The 27,906-nt window shown below is 44.5% G+C and overlaps 2 protein-coding genes and 1 long non-coding RNA gene across 3 annotated transcripts in view; 2 read left to right on the top strand and 1 right to left on the bottom strand.

The window, feature by feature from the left end:
• lamb2 (laminin, beta 2 (laminin S)) overlaps nucleotides 1–4,629 on the bottom strand; it is a 93,872-nt gene extending 89,243 nt beyond the window's left edge. Inside the window, exons 1-2 of the mRNA XM_068327175.1 lie at nucleotides 4,513–4,629; nucleotides 4,224–4,288 (exon numbers count right to left, since the gene is read on the bottom strand). Coding sequence (XP_068183276.1) covers nucleotides 4,224–4,254 — 31 coding nt within the window. The 5' untranslated portion in view covers nucleotides 4,255–4,288; nucleotides 4,513–4,629. The remainder of the gene's footprint in view (nucleotides 1–4,223; nucleotides 4,289–4,512) is intronic.
• LOC137603588 (uncharacterized) lies at nucleotides 4,256–6,793 on the top strand. The gene is made up of 3 exons (XR_011037302.1): nucleotides 4,256–4,397; nucleotides 4,532–4,708; nucleotides 6,705–6,793. It is a non-coding gene; the product is annotated as an uncharacterized lncRNA (long non-coding RNA).
• A 17,964-nt stretch (nucleotides 6,794–24,757) lies between these two features.
• On the top strand, nucleotides 24,758–26,808 carry LOC137608999 (uncharacterized). Its single transcript, XM_068335705.1, has one exon. The coding sequence runs from the start codon at nucleotides 25,240–25,242 to the stop codon at nucleotides 26,056–26,058; it is 819 nt and encodes a 272-aa protein (XP_068191806.1). The 5' UTR covers nucleotides 24,758–25,239; the 3' UTR covers nucleotides 26,059–26,808.
• Nucleotides 26,809–27,906: the final 1,098 nt, after the last annotated feature.

The following is a 27,906-nucleotide window of genomic DNA, read 5'->3' on the forward strand; positions in this document are numbered from 1 at the left end:
CGGATTGGAAAAAAGATTATTTTGTTTGGCCACTGTCCCTTCATTCTCTCTCTGTCTCTCGTCTCTCTCTCTCTCTCTCTCTCTCTCTCTCTCTCACACACACACACACACACACACACACACACACACACACACACACACACAGACACACACACACACAGATTTGCAGGTTAGGATATGACCCCTACCCTTCGGGCTTAAGTTTGGAGTTTCCTATCTTTAAATCCACTGGATAATCCACTGACACACACTCCAAATTTAATACAGTAATACCTCTGTACTCGACCGCCTCTATACTCGACAAAATCGGTGCTCGACCAAAAATTCGAGTAGACAATGCATCGGATCCCGAACAGATTTTCGGTACTCGACTAGCCGAGTCGGCCGCGCTCCTCGGCCAGCGGGTAAGCGTCAGTTCGACTCAGACCGCCAGCGGAGTAAGACGTACGCAGTTTGTTCGAGTATTTTTTCCCAGATTTAAATTTTTTCGTGTTGCTCTAGCCCTTAATAATGGGTCCAGAAGGCAGAAGCAACTGACAATGGACAGGTTCCTTCTTAAAGAAAAGAGGAAGGCTACTGCCCAGCCAGATTCACCTCCACGGAAGAGAGAGAGAAGGGAGAAAACCCCTGAAGGCGCGTTACCTAGCGTCATCATGGAAGGGGATTCCCCTTCGAAGGAGTAACCCTCCCTCCCGGATTAAAATACTTTCCATTATTTCTTATGGGAAAATTGGTTTCGGTGTTCGAACAAATCGGTGCTCGACCACCACCTCAGAATGGATTATGGTCGAGTACCGAGGTACGTCTGTATACTTGTTCATCTTCACTTATTAGACACAATGGTGAATCACGTCTCCCCCTGATTTTGGTTTAAAACTTCACTGATGCTTTGTCTATTGACTCTGAAGCAGACCAGACCATACGTACATAAGACTACATTAGACTACACTAGACTAGACTACACTAGACTATTACTTCAAATTGATTTCAATGGATTTCTCGATTCATTATTCTGCTAGCAAAGATTTTCATAGCTACCAATGACCATTAATATTCATGTTGATAACCAGTAGTGATGACTAACACCGCCTTGCCTACTGATTCTGTTGGCTCAACAGCTGTGAACGACTTACCCAGTCTTGACAGGATATCTGGGCTTGCACTAGCCATTCGCCACTTAGCCATAGGCAAAGTAAATTCCAGATTGGCTACAAGGTTTTTAGACTGTGTAGCCACAGTGGCGTACTTATTTTTTTTTTTAAAAAGCTAAAACTTACTACTTTTTCGCTCGCTAGTGCCACTCACTAGCGCCGCTCGTTGGTGCCGCTATTTCCGCTGGCACCGCTCACTAGCGGAAATAGTGCCGCTCGCTAACGCCGTTATTTCTGCCGGCGCCGCTATTTCCGCATGCCGATGGAATTTAGCCGAAACATACCGAAGAAAATAGCCGAAGTGACCCGGACGCTCCAGATCACTAAATAAGTACTCGGGTCATGACCTCCTCTCATCAAATGAAAAACAAAAAGATTCTTTTTTTAAGAAGCTAAACCCGCGAATTGGTGTACAACAAGGCGAGGACGATCGATCGAAAGAAAATGAGAATAGAGTGTTTTATAGTACAGTTTGTGTTAAATTCTAATTGAACAACAAATGGTGAATGCTGAGAGGGGGTAGGAGTGGTGACAGACAGATCAGAAGGTATATGAAAGATATTATCAATACTTTTTTGTAGTCTTAGACTTTTGATCTCTATGACGGGCAGGAATAACCAGCGATGCATGTAAATGTGTATTAACCTCGCTTACTGTTTTATATGCCTTTTTAAATTGAAATGAAAAATAATATTATCGAATTTAAAAAAAGCAACTAAACTATGGCATACCAATGGTGTTGTCTAAGTTAAAATGTATGCTAGTCCAAGTAAAACTTACAAGTAAACATTAAATAATATTTTGTATGACTGTATCTTCTCATAGTGAATGCAAGTTTTCAATTGTTGAATATCACATTTATACCTGCATAAAGTGGGCTAGAAATAAAGATAGTTCAGCTTGAACTGTTGACTTTAGTGTATTTTTGTAGGTAAACTGAACAGAAGATTTTGCCCTCAGAATGCACCAGAATGCAGGAAAACAACCCTATTTTATAAAAATTTCCTTTCCCGGGGGCCCCCTGGACCCCCCCCTATGAAGAGCATGGTTTTACACCCCCCCAACAATATAAAACTTGGATTCACTATGTGAAGATACAGTCATACAAAATATTACTCAATGTTTACTTGTAAGTTTTACTTGGACTACAAGACATTTTAACTTTGACTTAGACACTTTGATTTCAATAAATTTGATTCTTGGTATTACTCAATGTTTACTTTTAAGTTTTACTTGCTATTACAGCAAGCCGCTGTCTTGGACACAGAATGTGGCTTTTTGTGGCTTACTCAATTCTTTTACACTGAGCCACAGTGGCTTAGTCATACTACCTCCTAGTGCAAGCCCAGGATATGTTTATAAACCAGTTAGTCCTTATTTACCTTTGGGAACTACTTGTGCTATTTCACATCTGCAAAAAGCTTTATTGCAATACCAGTTTCGAAAAAGACAAAAACTCTCCAATCTGAAGCCTTTCATAGTGACATATTACTGTAGTAGTGGTGGGCTTTTCCAACATGAACTATTGTTGACCCTTTCACAGCTCTGTCTAATATTACACTAGAAAATTAGGTCTTTTACACCACTCTGACGTAGCAGTTGTTGTCAGGGGCTGCAAAGTACCATTACTGATGTAGATCAAGGATACACATAAAAAAATACGTAGTCAACTTAACTAATAAAGGGACAAAATAAAATTTAGAATCTCATAAAATTACCTCCGGATGCTTTCTGCATAAGTGATGGGAGACAGAATCCACCTCAGGTTCACCTCATAGCGAACCCGAGCTCTTGAAAATATGGCTTGATGTCATATTACTGTGACATTAAATACTAATGACTGAATTTGTTAAACTTTAATGTGTAACCATTTCTTAACCTGCTGATTTTACTGACACAGTGACAAAAAGATATTCAGTGTCATCAGCGTCTGATGTTGATTACATGACAAAAATCTGGCTACTAAAATTCTGAATAAGCTATTATTAAAAGTCAGATGACGCCAGGATCTCATCATCCACCCATCCATTTTCTTCTGCTGTATCCGCCACAGAGGGTCATGGGAGCTGGAGCCTATCCCAGCTGGCATAGGGCGTGAGGCGGGGGCATAGGGCGTAGGGGAACGCTCCGGGTGCTAATAGACTTCAATTGGACCAGTAAGACCACTGTCTTCATTGTCTGGGAACACATTTCTTTTATCAAGGGTATTTATTTTAAGCTTGTTGTGCTTTGACTGCAGAAGTACTGCAGAGTAAGACAGCACAATACAACTACTCAGCATCAATTTTAGGCTATAAATGAGATAAGAACAGCAGATCTAGCAAAAACAAGCCACCATCAGACATTGTTTGGAGTATTTTGAGTGTGGTCTTGTTAAAAATCAAAAATTGATCTTAATTAATTTCTGTCATCCTATTAGTATATACACAATATAAACACACTGATATGTGCAGCTTTGGACACAAGCATCGTGGAGGGTCTGAGCAGTGCTGAAGGTGTAGATGCGGGAATCTCTATTTGTGGATTCAGCTGTGCTGTTTTAGGAGGGCCATAAACAGAGAAACACCACCCACAGAGGGGGCCCTACAGACAGAAAGACACCGACAAGTGTGACTCCAGAGACCCGGAAGGCACCAGGGGTCCTCAAAAAAGGAACACCAGATAGCTTATCTATGTGCCTAAAGATTTTATGGTGGCACTTTCTCCACCCTGTTTGTAACAAACTAGAGATGTTAAATGTGTTCTGTAAATGAATGTTATGTCAGTTTAAAGTTTGATTGACTTTTATTATTTTCCACTTGCTTAAGTGTAGTTTAGTAGGCAAAAACATATTTCAGTAAATTAACTTTTAAGTGGCAGATATGTAAACGTTCTACATCGCAAAAACCTCTCTGAAACAAGTATCAGAATGAAACCATCACTCAGATAACCTCCGAAGGCTAAGCATGAATGCATGATTAGCTTGACTACCGGAGACCAGTCTTTTGCCCAGTGAACTGGAGACTCACTGGATCACTTTTGATGGTTTGTTTTGAAGCAGAAACTTCGGGCTGACCGGTGCAGTCTACTCACCGCTGAGGAGCACAAACAGTGGGGCTTGCATCTCCGCGTGTACCGACCCGCGGGCTCCAAACGACCTGCGGAAGGAAACAGTCTGAGTACATGCGAATAGAGCAACGACAATTAATGGAAGTTTCGGGGAGTTTTTTTTTTTTTTAACATGCTAGAAATCCCCTGTAAATTTGCGTGAGTTCTTAAATCATTTACTATGCCCACGACCGACACGTCTCCCAGTCAAGTATAATATCAAAATGATTGTTTGAGGCTGTCACTATCCAATGTGTTCTTCTCCACCTCTCACCGCTTCGCTCCCGGTTCAGATATTGTGGTCCGGCCGTCTTGGTCCACTTGCTGCGGAGTTGATGGAGCCTGAGCAGATTTTACTGCGCCGAAGGGTCTCGAACTCCTATGGCTCTGGGCTGGAAACTCGGGACTGGATTGTGGAGTGGATCGGGGGGAGGCGCATGCAGCTGAGCAGACATGCGGTAATACAGACGGTATGGTTGTGGATCGAGTCCCCGACTGGGCGAGGAACGATTATAACCCTATGTCGTTACTGCGTTTCACATTTCGGTGTTCTACCAAAAAGAAAAGAAAAGTTAAATTGCCATTAATAAAGTAAAATGAATCAAAACATTTTTTTTGTACACAAACCATACTTAAACTACAGTAAACCCACACAGTATGTTGTTGGTTTGATACAAACGGATGCGAGCCAAAACCAACTTACACACGTATGTTAGCTAGCAGTTATCTTACATTAGCTTGCTAGCCTTACTGGCGTCAACCCTAGAAGAGTCACAGCAGTGCTTTGGGTCCCCTCAGAAGGGCTCTAAATGTTTTAGATGTACAACAGTGGATGTTAGATACAGAGACTCTCAGTCGGTTCTGAAAAACCAAGATTGTGAAAGGGTGTAAAACTACTGGCATATGAACCTGACAAATAAACATAAGGCAGGTGGTGGAACTTTTGTTTACAGATAGACATCATTCTGACATCTTTCAAACTACTTTCCTTCTAATGTATTTTTACTGATACAAAAGCAACCTTTAAAAAAAAGTTCATGGTGAAAATAAAAATGTTAGGAGTGAATCCTCTGCAGGGTTTAATGAGCCTATAAACCTGGCGCATGTTTTCAGACATTCCTCTGTCCGTGTCCACAAGCAAGAGATGCACTCCCAACCACGTGGATTAGGTTCTCTTAGATTACACCCTGTGAACGCATGCAGATCCCAGATTCACTGACAGTCTGCTCTGCTTCAACCAACAAATGCTGGGACGCTTTTTACAGTCAGAAAGACAAAGCAAATTGTCAACTCTAGTTTGATGAATAAGATTCTATTGTATTGAATTCTTAATTCAATGGATTAAATGCAATCTGTCAAATTTTACATTTGAACCAATGAGCTCTTCTGACAACTCTGCCATACAGTAATATCTGATGTGTACAGGTGTTTGAATAAAGCCTGCTGGCATAGTTTACACATTCCCGTCTAGCAGGAGGACAGCCTCCTTTTTTCCAGTGCCAGAACCCCACGGAGCGCAGCAGAGCTTGTTCATGTTAAGAACAGCAGGGTAGAGAGGAGGTAGAGTGGAGGAATAGTACACACTAATGAACCTGTGTGAATAGAGTTCATTGTTCTCCATGTAGGAACTCCGACAACCAGCCAGGTGTTGGTTGAAAAGAAGCTGCTGTCACCAGCCACCATTTTAAGTCTGCATCTTACTTTATACCATTCAGGTACACCTCTGAACTATTTCTAATAGTTGATTATAGATCAGTAATCCGATAACCATTCTTACTTTGCAGATTAGGGTTTGACATAAAAAGGTAGATGTCTACATGCACCCCTTTGCCATGTTTCACATGTCTGTCAGTAGTTCCATCAAAGATCTGTCCAAACTTATTATATACACGTTTATTACGTCCTGCTTCAAAGCAGTGATGAATTGTAATTGTCAGTGTTCGTGTGTTCTTTTGTTCGTTCGTTCATTTGGCCGTCTCTCCGTCCGTCCATCCGTTTATATATCCACCAATTATCTTCGCAACCGTTGCAGAATGAAAGATGAACCAAAAAGTACATTACTCTGGCGACAAAGGGGATGACAATGAGATGATGACCTTGAGAAAACTAGGTCAAGGTCAAATTTCAACTTTGGTACACTGAGGAACCGGATAAGGTAGAAAGACAAGGGAGATGTCCAGTGTGAGTAAGACCATAGATCAAAGCTAGTGCTTTGATCAATGCAAGTAGGTCAGAGCACTAGTTTTGGGCTTTGACCTATGCAAGTAGGTCAGGGTAAAAAATTTAATTCAGGGGTGTCGGGGGATGTTGCAGTCTGTGAGGTTTTTGACTTATTAATAATTGCTCTTGTAACGGGCCTTCAACGGACAGTTTCATCCATATCTCTATATCGTTATATAGTTGTGATGCTTGTAGTAGCAGAGGAGATGTGGAATTGATCTGCCAATATTTTTGTCTTTCTCCCAGACTCTGTAATAAATAAGATGGGGCACACCACACCACGGCTGGGGACAGACAACTGAAATACCACATCTCCAGACTTCCAGCATGAGGACAATAAATAAAAGATAATTGTACCTCTTGTGTCATAGTTCTGTTCTTTTTGTATTCTTGGTATGTCTGTTTTTGTGTTAAGCTCATTTTCTCCTGACAAGTCAGGCTGTGGCAGGGGGCGAGGGGGGCTCCTAGTGGGGCGAGGGGGGCTCCTAGTGGCTGACGAGGCACAGCAGTTCTCACTCTGCTAATCAGCCTCTTCTGCCTGGTCTTCTCTTAAGAGCTGCCAGATAATTTTGACCTGTTTCAGTGATGTTAGTGTACTTAGTTGTCTCTCAGCTGCCTGTCTTTTTCCTCGCTTGTGGATTTTGTCAATTTTGCTCTGCGGCTTTTGGTTTTCTTTTCTCACTTGTATTTTCAGCCTGAGCAATAAAACTATTAATTTTTCATTTGAATCAGTCTCTGCTCCATGGGGTCCAGGCGCAAACAACCCGTAACAAACAGCATTATCTGGCTACCATGGACCCCACAGGGACTGATGGTATCCGGCAGGCTTTGGCCTGTCAAGGGGCCATTGTTGGAGTACACGTGGAAATCTATTCAGGAATTCATGGACTCCCTCAGCAAGCTCATCTCCAGTGTGACTCAGCTCGACAGCCGTCTGGATCAGCTTGCCGTTTAGCTTCCTACGCCCACTGCTCCAGTCCACGCTCCAGCTCCTGTTCTTTAAGCCACCATACCCTGCCAGCCCGGGGAACCCTTCATTCCCAATACTGTCAAGTACTCAGGAGTTTTAGGGTCATGTCAGGAGTTTCTCCACCAGTACTCACTTGTTTTTGACCTGAAGCCTTCAACTTTCAGATACTTCGAGAGTAGCGTTCATTATGAGTTTCGTGTCTGATAAAGCATCTGCTTGGCTAATTCAGCTGTGTGTAGTAATTATATTGTTCACCGCTGAGATGCTGAAAGATTTTGATCATCCTTTACAAGGAAAGGAGGCCAGTAACCGGCTCCTTTCCCTGTGTCAGGGCTCAGACCCTGTTTCCATGTATTCCATTGACTTCCGCATTCTCGCATCTGAGAGTGGGTGGAATGAGATCGCATTACAAGGGGTTTTTATTCGCAGGTTAAGTGAAGAATTGAAGGACGAATTTGCTGTTAGGGTTGAAACCGCTTCCTGAGATGAGTAAATTTCCCTAGCAATTTGTGTAGATAACCGTCTCCATCAGAGATGCAGGGAAAGCGCAGCCAGGGAGAGTATTCCTGTTCCCCTCTCCAGACCCAGGCCGCCTCAACAGCAGCAACCGCACCTCCAGCCACCTCCCTCCAGAGTTTCTCCACTACTGGCTTCATCAACTTCCAGCGCTGAGGAGTCCATGCAGCTTGGGGAGGATGAGACTAACACCTGCAGAGTGTCAACGTTGCTTTGAACTGAGGCTCTACATTTACTGTGGTCAGGGGAGCCACATGAGAGCTCATTGCTCAAAGAATCCAAAAGAGCAGGCTCATCAATGCCAGGAGGGGCACTGCTGAGCCATACATCTGCTGAGTCACCCTCCTCTAACTGCATTCTACTCAAATGTACTGTATCCTGGGAACAAATTTCTTCCTTTCTGCAAGTTTTAGTGGATTGTGGTTCTGATGAAAGCTTTATTGACTTTGATTTTATCTCTCGCGCAAACTTACCCTCTGAGCCCTTTAGTGAACCAAAGGATGTGTTTGCTCTCGATGGAGGGCTTCTAGCTCGCATTACTCATCATACAACCCTTTTGTTCTTGTTACTGTCAGGTAATCATCATGAAGTATTTCCCTGTACATCATTTCTTCCCCCAGTGCTCCACTAGTGTAATGTCTCCCCTGGATAAAGCTCCACAACCCTCATATAGACTGGTCTTCCTCTGCTATCCCCAACTGGAGTCTGTTCTGCCACTCACATTGTTTGCATTCAACAATTCCTGTATCTGTCAATCCCACACCAATTTTACCTTCGCTAGTGGATCTCACCTCTGGTCCCTCAGTGTAGGATTGCGCCTCGTCTTTTCCCCTTCACAGACCTCATGACTGTGCAATAGACTTGTTCTCTGGTGCCCCTCACTCTTTCAGTAAACTTTATAATCTATTTAGATCCGAAAGAGAGGCCATGGAGACCTTTATAGCGGACTTACTTGCTGCTGGACTCATCGTCACTGATTGGGGTGGGATTCTTTTTTCGTGGAAAAGGACAGGACTCTTCTGTCCTGTATGGATTATAGGGGTCTGAATGACATTACCATTAAGAACAAATATCCCCTTCCACTCATTGATTTAGCCTCTGGCCCCCTCCACCAAGCAACCATCTTTTGTATGTTGGACCATCGTAACGCCTATCACTTTGTTTGAATCAGGGAGGGGGGAAAGTGGAAGACTGCGTTTAACACTTTTCTTGGTCACTTTGAGTATTTGGTCATGTCATTCGGACACACCAATGCCCCAGGTGTTTTTCTGGCGCTGATAAATAATGTCCTACGGGACATGCTTAATCTGTTTGTATTTGTTTATCTTGATGATACCTTTGTTTTTTCCCGCACTTCTCAAGAACATATCCAGCATATCAGACTGATTCTAATACGGCTGTTAGAAAATAGACTCTTTGTTAAGCCTGAGAAGTTTGAGTTTCATGATTCCTTCATGAGCTTTTTAGGTTTTATTGTGGAGAAGGGGCAAATCAGAACCGATCCTGCCAAAGTCGAGGCAGTAGCCGAATGGCCCATTCCTACAACCAGAGAGGACCTTCAAAGTTTTCTTGAGTTTGCAAATTTCTGCAGCAATATCATTCAGGATTACAGTAAAGTTGCTACCCCTCTAACCAAACTCACTTTCATCAAGGTCCCCTTTGAGTGGTCACCTGCAGCTAAAGCTGCTTTTGATATAATGAAGTGTCTGTTTATCATACCTTATCATATCTCCGTTCCACTCGCAGGCTCAACTCTTGCCAGGCCCGGGGGCCCTGTTCCTCAGCCGTTTTCATTTTACACTCATATTTACCTCACCTCCCAGCCTGGCTCACACAATATTAAGCCTGATCTGCTGTCTTGTGAGTTTAAACTTAACCCTAAACCTAACCCCTAACACTAACCCTAACACCTAATCCTTAACCCTACTAACCCTAACCACTAACCCTAACCCCCAACCCTAACCCTCTAACCCTAAATCTAAACCCTAATCCTAACCCCTAACTCTCACCCTAGCCCTAACCCCTAACCCTAAACCTAACCCCCCAACCCTTAATCCTAACCCTACCCTTCACTCGTTCACTCGTCAGATGGCTGACGAGTGAACGCTGGTGCAACTGGCTGCCGCTGCTCACAGCTACGAACCAACTTTAATTCCCCCCAGACTACCTTTTCTTGTTTCATGATTTTATCTAATCGAGTAATACCCTTCATTTGGAATTCTCCCACGATCTGCCAGCACAACTGTCTGTGTGAGTCCTCATTTCTGGCTCACCTGTTCTCTCCTGACGTGAGCCTCACATGGCGTTACATGAACATCAACTCTGCCTCAGTCCTCGTCCACAATGTGGGCTGGTGGAATGTACATCTCGTTCGTCTGTGCATGGCTCTTTCTTTTGCCTGTTCACCTGCCAGTGACAGTTCTCCTTCAGTACTTGGCCGCTGACCTGCTCTCGCCTGCCTTGACCTGCACCAGAGGCATTCCGCCTCCACCCGGACATCACCTTCCAGCCCCGCCGGAGATGCATCCACCGAGGGTCTCGCCGGAATCTCCACCACAACAGATCAACAGCAATAAAGTTCATCTGGTCCAGCTCTCAACGCCCTCCACGCTCCACCAGCTGGGCAGCTGTGTTAGCCCGCCTGGCTCGGTCGGCTAGCTCCACCACCAGCTGCGACAACATGGCACTCAACTTTGCTCTGCTCAACATCCGCTCACTGACGGGCAAGGGACAACTCATCCAAGACCTCATCACTGACCGTAAGCTAGACTTTCTTTGTTTAACCAAGACATGGCAGCAGCCCGACAACTTCTCTCAGCTCATCGAATCCACTCCTGTGGGTTTGTTTACACCTGTCGACCCCGTGGCTCAGGTCGGGGAGGAGGTCAATAATTTACTGTGAGAAGTGGAAAGTTTTGTCGGTGTCCGTACCTGCCTTCTACTCATTTGAATCTACATCTGGTCCCACTCCTACCATCATTGCCACAGTCTACCACCCCCCTAAACTGAACTGTGACTTTTTAAATGACTTTGCTGCCTTCCTCACCCACCTATCTTCTCTCTCACCAAACATAATACTGCTAGGTGATTTCAACATCCACATGGAAAAATCGATCTGCCTCTTACCAAAGACTTCACGACCTGTATGGAGAGTTTTGGATGTCGGCAACATACCACTATTCCCACACATTCAAAAGGACACATTCTGGAACTAATTTGCTGCTCTGATGTCTCCCCTCTTGACATTACAGCCGATGCACTCCCCATAACTCACCACTTTCTTCTTTCATTTACTGTAAAACTCACCTTCTCCTCTTCTAAAACACCACGTCTCATTTCATTCCGGAACATAAAGAACATAAACCCTGCCACGCTCAGCTGAAGTATCCATTCCTTGTACCCCCCAGAAATCCACAACCTATCTACCCCTGATGATCTGGTTTCCTATTACAACAAGAATCTCCTAAATTCTCTTGCTCCATTAAAAACCAGATCTGTCTCTTTCTCCATCTCTACTCCCTGGTTCACCTCCGATCTTCGTTTCAAGAAAGCCCAAGCTCGGCAACTTGAACGACTTTACAGGAAAACTGGTCTTACTATCCATAAAGAATTATACAATAACCATGTCTTAAGCTACAAGGAGGCCATTGCCAACACCAAAACCCAATACTTCACCAGTATTCACAGCCAATAACGGAAACTCAAAGACACTGTTCTCCCTACTCAATAACATCCCCAAACCTCAGGACACTCTCTACCCCCTCACCTGAACACAACCTCTTTCTGCAACTCTATCATGACCTTCTTTAATGACAAAATCACAAATATCCACCTAAATGTTTTTGACAAAATCAAAAACATCCACCAACATCTTGGATCCATCCCTCACCTCAGCATCCCAGCCGACTCTCACATGCCTTTACAATCTTTACCTTCCTTCCAGTTACCTACTACCTCAGAAATAACAAACTTCATCAGAAATGCTAAGACATCCACCTGTCAACTGGAACGCTTACCCACACAATTTGTTAATGTAACAGGTCTGAGGTAGGACCCAAGTACAGCACAGACTGAGACTAGAGCAGGAATAGTCCAACAGTTTATTCTGAAGCTTTGCACGGAATGGCAGCAATAGCCCAGAAAAACAGTCTCAGCAAACAGGAATCCCAGCTGACAGGTAGCAGACAAGGAACGAGCAGGCAGGGCAGTCAAAGACAGAAGGCTGGTCAGATTACCGGGGCAGAGACGAGGAAGACGGGTCGAAGACAGGCAGGGTCGACACAAAGACAATCTGGCATAGACTGAGAGGAGTGAGAGGGTATATATACTGAACAGGCAGGTTATAATCAGGTAAGGAAACACAGGTGAAGGTAGTTGCACTGATGAGGTGGGAGTGGCAGGCAGGTAGAGCTGGACAGATGAGAGGAAAACCACAGGAGCGGGGTGTGACAGTTAAAGCCTGTCTACCCTCCTTGATCCCTCTTATCTGTGCCATCATTCACTGCTCTCTCACCACTGGAACTGTCCCTACTTCCTTCAAAACTGCTGCCATCACCCCAATAATGGAAAAACCTCGCGCCGACACCTCTGACTTGAACAACTTCCGTCCCATCTCCAATCTACCTTTCATTTCCAAAATTCTTGAAAAGACAGTTGCCTCCCAACTTCATTCTCACCTCTCACACAATGACCTGTATGAACAGTTCCAGTCTGGTTTCCGCCCACTCCACAGCACTGAAACTGCTCTCAATAAAATCACCAATGATCTTCTTACCGCAGCTTATTTTGGATTCCTCACCATCCTTGTCCTCCTTGACCTGAGTGTAGCCTTTGATACCATCTGTCATTCCACTATCCTCAACAGACTATCTTCTATGGCATCAGCCACACTCATTAGCCTGGTTTTCATCTTACCTTTCTGGCCGCACTCAGTTCATTCAACTCAAGTCCGTTAAATCCTCCCCCACCCCTGTCATTTCAAGCGTATCCCAGAGTTCAATCCTGGGGCCCCTTCTTTTCATCATACCTCCTTCCCCTTGGCAATATTTTTTGTAAACTCAACATTCATTTCCACTGTTATGCTGATGACACCTAGCTCTACCTCACCACTAAACCCTCGTCCACTCTTCTGCCCACCTCCCTTATTGATTGCATCTCTGAAATAAAAATCTGGTTCACCCTAAACTTCCTTAAATTAAACAACAATAAAACCGAGGTCCTCCTCATTGGTGCCAAATCCACCATTTCCAAAACGGACAGCTTTTCTCTCATAATTGATGATTCCACCGTCTCACCTTCTCCCCAGGTTAAGAGTCTGGATGTCATCCTTGACAGCACATTATCCTTCCATTGACACATCAGCAACATCACCAAGTCTGGCTACTTCCACCTATGCAATATCATTCGTCTCCGCCCCTCCCTCACGCCCCACACTACTGCCATTCTTGTCCATAGTCTTGTCACCTCTCGACTTGACTATTGCAATTCTCTGCTATTTGGGCTCCCTCAGAAATCCCTTCATAAACTACAACTGGTCCAGAATTAAGCTGCCCGCATCATAACGTGAACCCCCTCCATTCACCACATCACTCCTGTCCTTCAACAGCTTCACTGGCTTCCGGTCCAGTTCCGAATCCACTTTAAAATTCTTCTCCTCACTTTCAAGGCCATCCACAACCTTGCCCCACCATATCTCTCTTATCTTCTTCATGCTACCACTCCCTCACGCTCCCTCAGATCTTCCTCCTCCTTGCACCTGTCTGTCCCTTCAGCCTGTCTCACTACCATGGGGTGCAGAGCATTCAGCCGCTCTGTTCCCCATCTCTGGAACTCACTACCACCCTAACTTAGAAATATCGATTCACTCCCCCATTTCAAATCACAACTAAAAACACATTTATTTAAGTCTGCATATTCCAGCTGAAATCTATAGGTCATTGTACTGATTTGATTTATTATTTATTTGTTGGTTGTAAAATGGACTTTGTGAAATCTTGTACGGTGACCTTGAGTGTCGAGAAAGGTGCCTTTAAATAAAATGTATTATTATTAACCCTAACCCTAACCCGCTAACACTAGCCCTAAACCCCTAACCCTACCCTAACCCCAACCCAAGCCCAACCCCTAACCCTACCCCTAACCCTAAATCCTAACGCTAACCCCTAACCTTAACCCTAATCCCAACCCCAACACCAATCCGAACCCTAACCCCTTACCCTATCCCTAAACCGGCTCCGGCTTCCGGCTTTCAATGAGAGCAGACATCTTTTCTTCTGTCTCTCGTTGTTGCTAACTTTGCTATCTCTCTTGAACTCGTTCTGGATAAACACGCATTAACTCTCACTGACTCCTTCAAAATGCCAAAAGGAAAAGGGAAATCTGAGGAGTCTGAGAATGAACATGAAAATAAAACCCTGACACGAATGGTCTCTGGGTTGGAGGCGCTAACCCGCACTGTGGACCAGCTCAGGAGTGACTTCGATAAGTTCAACAGTGAACTTGATAAGAAGCTGGAAGACAAGCTGCAACTGATAATCAACCACTTGCAAAAAGTGGAGGATGAAATGGAAAAAATACAGAAAGGAGCAGAACAAGGACAACAAAGAATGGAGGAATTTGAACAAAGCATTCGAATAAATGATGTGATCATCACCGGTATCAAACTTAAGCCAAGAAATTATGCTCATGCCGTGACATGCACTGATTATGAGTCGGTGGAACAACAGGTGATTACTCAACTGAAGAACCTGGAGATTAACATCGAGCCGGACCAGATTGAGACATGTCACCCACTACCATCTGGAGGTAGGAGACCACCTGCAGTGCTGATAAAGTTCTACAACCGCAAGTCCAAAATTGCTCTTCTGAAACAAGGCCCTAAACTGAGAGGAAAAGACGTCTACATCAACGAGAACCTCACCAAAAAGAATGCTGATATCGCTAAAAGAGCTCGACAGCTGAAGAAGAATGGGCTGATTGAAAACACTTGGACCAACAACTGCAAGATCTTCATCAAAACAAAGGGGCTTTATGCGGAGCAGATGAAAACAATGGTGATCAAAAATGTGGAGGAATTGGAGAAATTCAACCAATAAGGTATGACCAAAGAGAAAACCTCTGTAACTTCAACACAGCCGAGAACAACCATCTCTGCACTGTCTGAAGAAATGAAAGATCTGATACAGAGAATCGCTGATCAAGATAATCAGGAATTGAAAACCGATCACTTTGTGGATTATACCCTGTGTGACCCAAATGGAATCATTGACCCGATAACAATTTTTACAAAGATACAATGAGAAATAATGGATATCACACCCAGGAGCAATACAACAAAAAGTTTCAACCTATTGGCCAGCTTTCAATAATTCACTTCAACAGCAGGAGTCTATACACCAATTTTGGACGCATTAAGTATTACCTAAACCAGTTTGATAATCTATTTAAAATCATCGCTATGACAGAAACTTGGATTAATGAAAACAAAGGTATGGATTTCCAGGTGGAGGGATACAACATGACTTGTGTGAACAGGAGGAACAAAGGAGGAGGGGGAGCTGCCCTGTTTATTGATAATATTATTAAATTTGAGACTCTAAAAAATGTGTCGATATCTGTTGATAATATAATGGAATGTGTAACTGTGGAAGTGTTTGTGAAAAAAGGTAAAAATATTGTTGTAAGTTGTGTCTACAGAACACATGATTCTAAAATAGAAGATTTTACTGAATGTGTGGGAAATTTACTCTCGAAAATCAATCACAAACATGTGTTTTTATGTGGTGATATCAACATTGATCTGTTAAACCCCAACAATAACGCACAAACTGAAAGCTTCATAAATATGATGTACACATTTGGTCTACAGCCTTTAATTACTAAACCAAGTAGAATAACTACTCATAGTGCCACCTTGATAGATAATATTTTCACTAATATTATGCTCAGTGAAACTATGAGCGGCCTACTGATCAATGACATAAGTGATCACCTCCCAATATTTACCAACTATGACTGGAAACAAACTGTGTGTCAAGAACAGGCCCAAACATTCACACTGGGATTATTTGGATGACATTGAAGAAAGGAACCCAAACTCAATGTTTCTGGCGCCAGTGAAGGACACAGAGATAAGACACCTGGTCAGTCAATGCGTAGCAAAAACTTCTACTGATGTCAATGGATTTGATATGAAGCTAATTAAGGACATACTGGATGGAATTCTGCAACCATTTACACACATATGTAATCTGTCATTTCAAACTGGGGTTTTTCCTGACAAAATGAAGATTGCTAAAGTGGTTCCGATATATAAAAATGGGGATGCTTGTGAATTTACAAACTACAGACCTGTTTCAATATTACCACAGTTATCAAAAATCCTAGAGAAGCTTTTCAACAACAGACTGGACAAATTTATAACAAAGCACAATCTCCTTGACTGTAGTCAGTACGGCTTCAGAAAGGAGCATTCCACTGCGTTAGCGCTGACAGAAACAATAGAACTTATTACTGATGCCATAGATCAAAAGATGTACTCTATAGGAATCTTTATTGACCTTAAAAAAGCTTTTGACACAATTGATCACAAAATTTTAAGTGAGAAAATAGAACGATTTGGATTTAGGGGTACAGTACTAAATTGGATAAAGAGTTATTTACGTGAGAGGTCTCAATATGTTACTCTGGGCGGGACAACATCAAAAACATTAGACATTGTGTGTGGGGTGCCACAGGGGTCAGTGTTGGGTCCAAAATTATTTATACTCTACATAAATGATTTATGTAAGGTCTCAAAGATAATTAAAATGATACTTTTTGCGGATTATACAAACAACCTTTGCAAAGGACATGATATAAATAAACTAGCCCAAACAGTCAATGAGGAATTAGCCAAGATGCAATTATGGTTTGATATAAACAAATTATCCTTGAATCTAACAAAAACTAAGTACATGTTATTTGGGAAGAAAAGCTGCAAACACAAAATTAATATTAAGGTGAATGATATAAATATTGAACGGGTTAATGAATTTAAAATGCTAGGAGTGATTATTGACGAGATGCTAAATTGGAAACCTCACCTAAGACAACTGCAAATAAAGTCACCAGAAGTGTATCCATACTCTGGAGAACTCAAAAATTCCTAAATCAAAAGGCGCTCCATATAATATATTGTGCACTAATCTTGCCCTATCTGAACTACTGTGCTGAAGTATGGGGAAACACATATAAAAGTGGCTTGCAACCCTTATTATTGAACCAGAAAAGAGCCTTGAGAATTATTCACAATGAACATTATAGAGCTCATACAAACCAATTATTTATTAAATCTAAACTACTGAAAATACATGATATCATCAGCTATAAAACTGTACAACTTATGTATAAAGCAACCAATAACAAGTTACCACAAAATATCCAATCACAAGTACAGATTAATGAATCTGATTACCAACTAAGAGAAAACAAAGCATTTGTACAGAAAAAAGCAAGAACAACACTAAAAACATTTTCATTATCGTTCACTGGTGTCAAACTTTGGAATAGACTGGATTATGAAATTAGGAGTGTGGGAATGCTAACTGCCTTTAAAAAAGCACTTAAAAACAAGAGGATACTGACCGAGCAGCAGAGGCAACGGCCAGGGTGTATAAGGAGGCTATGGCCATCATGCTGAATGAAGCCATAGCCAGGATGAGTGACCGGCATGAGGAGTCCAATGCTCGGCTCAAGGAGGATATCACCCAAAAGCTGGAGAAGCTGGAGAAATGGGGAAAACGTATGGATGTGAAGACCAGAAACCGTGATGCTGACGCAAGTGATTAGGAGTGTGGAAGGCACAGGAAGCAACAACAACTACTCAGCCACACAAAGCAAATCTTTCCAACGGCGATTAATAAATAATCTGACCAGAAACAACGCTTGAAAAGAATAACAAAATGAACAATAACAAAATTAGGACTCTTCTCAAGAACTGATAAAGAGCTGTGCAAAGACGCACGCCTATTGGACTAAATGGATGGATCAAAACAACAGCGTATCAGAATAAAATAATTGAATTTGAATTGTGACATGCAAAGTATGTATTAATTGACAATGTGCTGTAATGAGAGAGATGTTGTTTATTTAGGGGACGGGAACTTCACAAGCCAATGGCTTCTACCCGTCAACCCTTTTTTTTCTTTTCGGGTGATGTTGCCGATGTTTCAACAATGATGAATGTAAAATCTGTTTTAATAACATGCCTGGAAAGAAGAAAATAAACTGAATAAATAAATAAATAAATAAATAAATAAATAAATAAATAAATAAACCCCAACCCTAATCCTAGCCCTAACCTTACCCTACCCTAACCATAACCGTAGCCCTAACCCTAATCCCTCGCCCTAACCCTCAACCCTAAACTCTAACTTTAACCCATAACCCTAACCCTAACCCTATTCCCTACCCCCTAACCCTAAACCCAACCCTAACCACTAACCATAACCTTAATCCCTGACCCTACCCTAACCCCCTAACCATAACCTGAACCCCCTAACCCTAACCCTGACCCCTAAGCCTAACCCTAGCCCCTAATTCTAACGCTAACCCTAACCCCTATCCTTAAACTGTCACAGTCCCTGCCTCTCGTTCCCCTCCTGTCCCACTGCTGCAGTATTTTGCCACTCTCCCTCCCTCTGCTCCACTCTACCTGCCGGCCACGCCTACCGCACCATCCCACTCTGCTCACCTGCTGCAGATCACTGCAATCAGGCCTGCATATAGTCTCTCCAGCACCTTCACTCCTTGCCAGATTGTTCTTCAGCATCATGCGAGACTTTCCAGGGTTCATTCCCTGTCTGATCTCCCGGTGTCGACTCTGCCTGTCCCTGACCTGCCATCCTCGTCTGCCTCCCGGTAAACTCACCAGCCTTCTGTGCCTGACCTTGTGCTATGCCTCAGTGTCTCTGGTATCTCCCTGCTCATCTGGTTTTGACTCCTCTGCATGGCCTCGTCTCCTCTCCTGCCTGCTCCCCAACGTTGCCTCTATCTTCGCTGACTGCTCACCTGGCTACGACCCCCCGCCTGTCTCCGACCTCTCTTCAGCTCACTCCTCGTCGGCCTCACAGCACGTGCAGCCGGCTCTCCAGAATGCAGAGCGTCCTGCTCATCTTCTTGGTGATAATAAAGGTCACTACTAACTGTTCCAGTGCGCCTGTGTACTGCATTTGGGTCCAAACCACACCCGTTTCAGTACAATCTGGCCAGAAATGGACCCAGCAGACACCACTGCCCCCCCCTCAGCAGCATGAGGCTCTGTTAGCCTCCAACGCGGCAGAGGCTCGTCAGTCAGCGTCATCCCTGGAACAAGCGCTAACCTCGCTAGCCGCCCAGGTACAGCAGATGGCAGCTTCCATGGTGCAACACGCTGCTTCTGTCCCAGTTCCAGCCTCTCTGGTTCCCACCCCTGGGCCAGCATCAATCTCCACATCTGAGCCCCGGGTGGGGGCGCCAGAGCGCTACGATAGAGATCTTGAGGGTTGCAATCCTTTTTTGACGAACTGGTCAATCCTGTTTGCCCATACCTTCGCCACGGAGGGGGCTAGAGTCGCCTTAGCCATCAATCACCTCACTGGTAGAGCACATCTGTGGGGGACGGCAGAGTGGGAGAGAGACATGCCCGTCTGCGCCACATTCCAAGCATTCTCTGAGGAGCTTTGCAAGGTGTTCACACCCTTTTCCCTGGGTCCAGATGCAGCAGGGGGACTCATGAGTCAGAGGCAGGGGGATCAGACAGTTTCTGATTACGCCATAGACTTCAGAACCCGGGCTCGTCTCAGTGACTGGAATGCTGCTGCCCAATGTGACGCCTTCGTAAACGGGCTGGCTCCTTACGTGAAGGATGAGCTGGTTCTGTTCGACCTCCCCAATTCCCTGGATGGACTCATTGAGCTGACTACGAGCCTGGACAGGCGGATACAGGTGAGGAGGAGGGAACAACGCCGTGAGAGAGGTGATCACCGGCCTTCTGCCTGATCACATAAGGTCCCAGCCACTCCTGTCCCCCCTTCTGAACCTATGCATGGGGGGGTGGAGCCCATGCAGGTGGGGTGAACCAGCCTTACGCCATAGGAACGAGAACAACGATGCCGGGGAAATCCCTGCCTCTACTGTGGCCAAGCCGGCCATTTTGTCTCCCGGTGTCCAGCAAAATGGAAGGGCTCAGCAGTAGAAGGGGGCATTCTGCTGAGCCGGTCCCAGAACCCTAGCCCACGACCTCTGTTTCACATCCAGCTCCTGTTGGTAAGGGGGTCCCACACCCTTGCCACCTTCATCGACTCTGGGGCAGACGTCAACCTGATGGACGAGGAACTCGCCCGTCAACTGGACATCAGCCAAGATCCTCTCCCTCGCCCCATGCCGGCCAGTGCTCTGGACGTTCATATCCTGGGAAATGTCACCCATCAGACTTCCCCCATCTCTTTGCTCTTGTCAGGTACACACCATGAAACCATCCGGTTTCATATCCTGAGGTCTCCCAATCTTCCCCTCATCCTCGGCTACCCCTGGCTTCAACGCCACAACTCCCATACAGACTGGTCCACAGGGTCCATACTGGGATGGAGTCCCTCCTGTCAGCAGATCTGCCTCACCCCGGCGGGGGCCCCCCATGCCGTCTGCCAGCCCTTGTTCCATCCCTGATCTCTCCATGGTGCCCTCTGTCTACCACGACTTCTGGGAGGTGTCCAGTAAGGCGAGGGCCACCTCTCTACCCCCACATCGGCCCTACGACTGCGCCATCAACCTCCTTCCCGGCTCTGTACCTCCCAAGGGCCGCCTTTACTCGCTGTCCACACCTGAAAGGGAGGCCATGGAGACCTACATCAGCGAAGCCCTGGCTGCCGGAATCATTCGACCATCCTCGTCACCTGCTGACACAGGTTTTTTCTTCGCCGACAAGAAGGATGGGTCTCTGAGGCCGTGCATCGACTACCAAGGTCTGCACGACATCACGGTGAAGAACCGCTATCCTCTCCCCCTCATCGCCTCAGCTTTTGAGCTGCTCCAAGGGGCCACCGTATACACCTAGCTGGATCTCCGCAACGCCTACCATCTGGTGCAGATCCGAGAGGGGGATGAGTGGAAGACAGCCTTCAACACCCCTACAGGACATTATGAATATCTGGTGAAGCCGTTTAGGCTAACCAATGCCATCCTAGGTGAAGAGGCAGGGCTTGGGCTAATCAAGGAGACGCCACACCAATCAGGAGATGGGCTTGGCCAGGAGTCCCAGAGACACCACACCTGGCACTGACGACGGAGGGCGGAGCATCCCAGAGCAGGGCCAACAGCTCAGAGGCAGGGTTGCAGAGGGATATACAATATGCACAGATGAGCTAAGGCTGTAACAACGTCACACGCAGTCACATGCGTCAGCTGATGGGGGGATGTAGGTTAGAATTAAAACGGCTGACGTGAACTCCCGAGGCAGGTAATATGGCCGCATTCCCACAGCAAGCAGCTCAATGTCCGGGCTGCAAAGACGTTCCTTCACGTGCAAGTGTCCCGGATTGCGCCACTTCTCACTAAAATATAGTCCAATCCCTCCTCCCTTCTTCTTGCCGCTGCTAATAACGTCTCTGTCCTTGCAAATAATACTGAAGCTGCGTACTGCCACAATGTAGTCCGGGATGTGCAAGTGCAGCCATGTCTCCTTGAAACACATCACGCTACACTCATGATACTCCCTCTGGGTTTTAATCAGCGCGGCGAGCTCATCCGCCTTAGTCCCCATAGACATCACATTCCCCGTAATGATGGCCGACACTGCTGGATGAAACCTCATCTGCTTCGCCTTCAGCTTTGCTTTCAGCTTTGCCCCAGCTCTGCAGCCCCGACACCTTCTCCTCGGCTCCTCCTGTCTGGTCTCACTCTGGGCAGCGGCACAGCTGGGCACAGTGCGATCAGCTGGGCACAGGTGTAAACAATGCGCTCTCCAGTTGCCATGGGTACCACGCTAACAAAAATGTCGGGGATATGTCCAGAAAAGTTTTAAAAGGATAAGAAAGACGTTATGGTGCTCAGTGCGCCTCGCCTTTAAACTTTTACCCCAGTTTTTCTATTTCCCTGGAGAGAAACCCATCAGGATCATCAAGGAGGGGTTCCACAGGATTGTAGGTGAATGATGTAGAAATCTGATTAATTTGAAAGTACGTTCTCTTAATGATATTGTGCTGCAATCCCAGACATTAATTTCTTTCGGATGTCCAGATGTAACTTGCTGCCATAGATGGTACCCACATTCCCATCAAGGCTCCCTCACATAATGAAGGCGATGATGTGAAGAGGATGTCCATTCACAACAAATATATGCAGGTACAAGTACATTGACTACTGTTTCTACACGTTAAAGACTGCATCATAGATAAACTAACATCTGTCCAGATCACATGTGATGCTGCAAACTACATTTTCCACCTTTATTTGTATAGTGCCTAATCACATCAGCAGACATTTCAAAGAGCTTTAACAGACAGACACCCAACAGAACCCTCCAGAGCAAGCATAGCATACTGATGTGGAGACGGAGCGGTCCTGATCGGTTCCTGACTCACAGGTGTATGATGAGTCTCACCTGAGCAACAGACTAATACAGTAACTAAAGATTAGCACAATAATTCACTTGTCTCCATCGTTTAATCCACTCTAATGAATCTACTTTCCATCACAGGAGTCTGATGGTTGTTTTCTGGGGGACAGGGGTTACCCATGCCCAGCCGAGGCTGCTGACCCCTTCCTAACCCAGGTCCCCAATAGAACTTCACATGGGTTCACCGCAGGACGAGAGCCTGGGTGGAGATGACCATAGGCCTGCTGAAAGGCCGTTTCCAGTGTCTATGACACCTCAGGATGATTCCTGAGAGGACCTGTGATGCAGTTCTGTTCTTCATAGTAGTATTGCCGCTATCAGAGGAGAACAGCACCCTACCCCACAAACTGAACACCTTGATGATGACCCCGTCCACCTGCCAGCTATCCAGGGTGAGAGAGCAGTGACTCCATCTGCCAGAATCATTTCAGACTCAGACACTTCAGACTCACCATCACCACAGTAGGCAATAAAAACATACAATATACATTTCATTTGGTCATCTTTATTACCTATAAATACAAAGTTATTTCTTAGATCATTTTAGTGGTGAACATTCTAATATTCAACATGATTCACTTGTGAACAACACCCACCTCTAACGTTGTATTTGTATGTTCAAATCTGCCCTCCTAATCTGGAGGTCCAAAGAAACCATTTTTTATCTGTTGTCTGTATTTCATAGAAAGCGAATTGAATAAACTTCTGTAACAAATAGCTGGAAATACATGAGGAGGACATCAAAACATACAGTTGCATATGAATTCCACAGAAAGAACCGCTGGTGTTCACTGAGCGTCTACCTGTACATTGGATGTGACGGACTGTCCAGCTTGTTCTGTTAAAAAAAGATGAGAAAGTGTTGATCCTTCAGTGGAGGCTAAATGTCACTCTGTATTGCACCAGAATGTTAAGCAATAGGAACAATCGGTAACAGAAAATATTTAACCACCTTGCTTTTCTGCAATTTCCTGTTAATTTCTTTTTCTTTTTATCGATTATGTATTATTTGACTAAAAGACACAGAGAATTAAACATGGAATGCCTATAGATGAGAGCACATTTATGTGTGTGACAGTAGCATTCTCTTGGCGATAAAACAGCTGAAAAGCCTAAAGTCCACTTATTATTTACAGTACAATGTCATTATGTTATAATGAGGAAGAGGATCCCTAACGAGATGATGCAGAAGTCTGACCTGTGTGAACGATGTTTTTAAACTTCGTTCTCAGCTGTTGACATGTGCGCTTCTCCTCCGCTGGATCGCATCTAATAAAATAATTTAATAAACTATTATTCAAGCCGTTTACCTCCGTAATTGTACCGTGAGTCCCACGGACTACGTTTAGACGTACAAATCGACTTGAGCAGCAGTTTAAAGTCATCTCTCTCTTCTTTACAGCTGCAACGCTGTTCCTCTTTCATAACATGTCCTCTAAGTCTTCATACACGTAGATTACAATCTGCACTTCAACTGCGTAAAGTAATGCGGAGCGCGTCTCATCCATCGTCATGGTGACTCGTCGAATCTGGGCTCCATTGATGATGGCTTTTTAAAGTGGCGTCGCGCCTGTTAAACTGTGGGTCAACTTACCCTGGGTTACAAAAACTAACCCCGAGAAGCACTTGTGAAACCGAAAACCCTGGGTTTCCAAGTTCAGGGTAAAGCAACCCAGAACCACAGGTTGTACACCGGGGTCATTACCCCCGCTTCGTGACGTGGGGCCGTTCAAAAAGCAAGTTTAGTGGACAACCAGGGTGAGTCAACCCTGAAATCAGGGAAAACCAGGGCTTTCATTTTCACAAAGGGAGGTAACTTAACCCTGACCTGTTTCATAACGCGAGGTAAAGTTAACCTCTAGGTTTGTTACCACAGTAACAGACTCTCTGAACTTAACCTGGTCGGGAGCAGGTTTCATTCCACAAACCCAGGGTTTCCTCTGACTCCGCCCCCTTTCACCGCCGCTCGTGCGGCTTCATTTCCTGGTTCTGTGAGATGGGGAGTTTGACCGAAGTAAGGTTTAATAAATAACTCCATATTTCAGAGGTAAACATGTCATGTCCGTTTGACGAGGAGCCCCTTGATGGAGTTTCTAATTCACAGAGATTTTAATTTTTGTTGTATCGCGTTCAGATGTCCTGCCATATCCTGTCGGAAAGTTCTCTTTATCAGTTTTCCATTCTTATCTAAAATACTAGAAAGGGTAGTATCTCAACAGCTCTTAGATTATTTATCATTAAGCGGTCTTTTCGAACCATTCCAATCAGCTTTTCGGGCCCGCCATTCCACTGAAACAGCACTTACCAAAGTTGTGAATGATCTCCTATTAAATCTGGACTCTGATACCACTTCTGTTCTCCTTCTTTTGGATCTTAGTGCAGCATTTGATACTATAGATCACTGTATACTCCTTGACCGACTGGAGAGACAGTTTGGTGTCTGTGAGTTAGCTCTGGCTTGGTTAAAATCTTATCTATCTGATAGGACACAATGTGTCTCCTACAATAATAAAACTTCTGCCTTCTCCGACGTCAAATATGGCGTACCTCAGGGGTCTGTCCTTGGTCCTCTACTATTCTCCCTGTATGTTGCACCTCTTGGTCAAATTATACGCAGCTTTGGAATAGGTTTCCACTGTTATGCGGATGACACACAACTTTATATGCCTATAAAAGCAGATGATCGATCTGAATTGAGTAAACTAGAGGCCTGTCTTTCTGCTGTGAATAGTTGGATGTCCAGTAATTTCCTGCTCCTAAACCCAGACAAAACTGAAATGTTAATCATTGGCCCTGCACGACATAGTAACCAATTTCAAAACCTAACAATATCTGTAGATAACTGTCTTATAACCCATAGTTCAACAGTCAAGAACCTAGGAGTAACGTTAGATTCGACTCTTGCCTTTGACAAGCATATTAAAGAGGTGACAAAGATCGCCTTCTTTCATCTACGTAATATTTCCAAAATTAGGTCCTCTTTAGCCATGGCTGATGCAGAAATTTTGATTCATGCCTTTGTGTCCTCTAGACTTGACTATTGTAATGTTCTGTTATCAGGGTTGCCTCGGTCTAGAACTAGGGGCCTTCAGATGGTTCAGAACACAGCAGCAAGAATATTAACTAAAACTAGGAAATTTGACCATATCACCCCAGTTTTGGCTGCATTACACTGGCTCCCGATTCATGTTAGATCCGATTTTAAGGTACTCTTACTAACATACAAAAGCCTTAATGGGCTTGCACCAACCTATCTGTCTGATCTTGTTAAACCTTATACGCCGACTAGGGCTCTCCGCTCTCAGAATACTGGTCTCTTGTGTGTTCCTAGATTTAAAAAGAAGTCAGCTGGCCAGAGGGCCTTCTCCTATCGTGCCCCTTTCTTGTGGAATAACCTCCCTATAAATATTAGACAGTCTGAATCTGTAAATGTCTTTAAATCTAGACTCAAAACATATCTGTTCGACCTAACATATAAGTAATATCGGGGATGGCGGTCTCAATGTTTAGGTTTAGCCTAGTCCTGCCGACGAGTCATAGGATTTCTTAGTTAGGCCCCTGCCTCCCATTAATTCTCTGCTATTCTGGTCCCTCTAGCACCACTCTCGCCCCTGCTATCTCTGCTATCTCTGTTTCTCTTCCTTCTTCTGCTGTTCTCTCTCACAGGCCTTTGTGTGGTGGATCATCGGCAATCGGCTACCTCTGTCTGCTTCCATGGCTGGCGATAGCACAAGCTGTACAGTGGTCCTGTTTCACCATCCACTAGGGGAGTGCTGGTTCTGCCTCATTTGGTTCTGCTGTGGTTTTGGGGTTTTGCCAGAGTAACCTTGACTTTAACTTTTTTGAGCTGAATGACTTAGGCACTGTTTGGTCTGTCCTCAGAGTGGTGGATCCTCAGCAATCGGTGACCTCTGTGTGCTTCATCGGCTGGTGGTGACTCGCTCTACTGGATGGATCGGCATGCCTTTGTTATACATTTATTGTTACTGTTATTGTTACTGTTATTATTATTGTGTTGTTAATCTGTACATGCGGTATCTATTGCTTCGTCTGTCCACTCCTGGAAGAGGGGTCCCTCCTCTGCAGTCTTCCTGAGGTTTCTCCCATCCATTTTTTCCCCTGTTAAAAGGGTTTCTGGGGGGAGTTGTTCCTTATCCGATGCGAGGGTCGCACTGCTTGCAGTGCAAAAAGGTCAGAGGGATATCGTCCATGTGCAGATTGTAAAGCCCTTTGAGACATTGCTTGTGAATCTGGGCTATATAAAAATAAATAAACTTGAAACTTGAAACTTTAAAAAGGGATGAGAATCTGTTAATACTTCAGTAGAGGATAAATGTCACTCTGTATTCCACCAGAATGGGAAGAGAACAATCAGTAACATAAAATATTATCCCACCTTTGTTTTCTTCAATTTCTTGTTAATTTCTTTCTTTTTTTATGTGCGTGAAAAGAGCATTATGTTGGGGATGAAACAACCGAACAGTCAAACGTCCACTTAATATCAATATCAAACATAATGAGGATGAGGAGGATCCCTAACGAGATGATGAAGTCTGACCTGTGTGAACGATGTTTTTATACTTCATTCTCAGCTGCTGACGTGTCCTTCTCCCCCCACCGGATCGCACCTAAATAAAATAAATTAATAAACTATTCTTCCGTATTTTTACCGTGAGTGCAACGGACTTAGAACTTACACATCGACTTGAGCAGCAATTCACTCCCATGACATGTCGCTCTTCTTTGCAGCTACAAGGCTGTTCTCTTTCTTCTGAAAATGTCCTCAAAGTCTTTCTATTCATAAATAAAATCTGTACTCTGACTTCCGTAAAGCGTTGCAGTGCGCGTCTCGTCCGTCGTCATGGTGAATCGATGAATCGGGGCTCCATTGATGATGGCTTTTTTTCAAGTTGTCGTGTCTGTTAAACTGCGGGTCAATTTACTCTGGGTTAGGAAAACTAACCCTGAACCGCGTTTGTGAAACCGAAATCCCTGGTTTTTCCAATTTCAGGGTAAAGTAACCCAGAACCACAGGTTTACCTCAGGGTAGGTTAACCCTGCCTTCGTGAAATATGCCCATTGTCACTGAGGAAAAGACAGGAGACAGAGCTGGAGGTGGCAGAGATGAAGATAGTGAGGTTCTCTTTGGGAGTGACCAGGAAGGATAGGATCAGGAATGAGTACATCAGAGGGACAGCACATGTTAGAGGTTTTTGAGATAAAGTCAGAGAGGCCAGACTGAGATGGTTTGGACATGTTCAGAGGAGAGATAGTGAATATATTGGTAGAAGGATGCTGAGTTTTGAACTGCCAGGCAGGAGGCCTAGAGG

This window comes from Antennarius striatus, chromosome 2, assembly GCF_040054535.1.
Source record: "Antennarius striatus isolate MH-2024 chromosome 2, ASM4005453v1, whole genome shotgun sequence".
In the NCBI taxonomy this organism is placed as follows: domain Eukaryota; kingdom Metazoa; phylum Chordata; class Actinopteri; order Lophiiformes; family Antennariidae; genus Antennarius; species Antennarius striatus.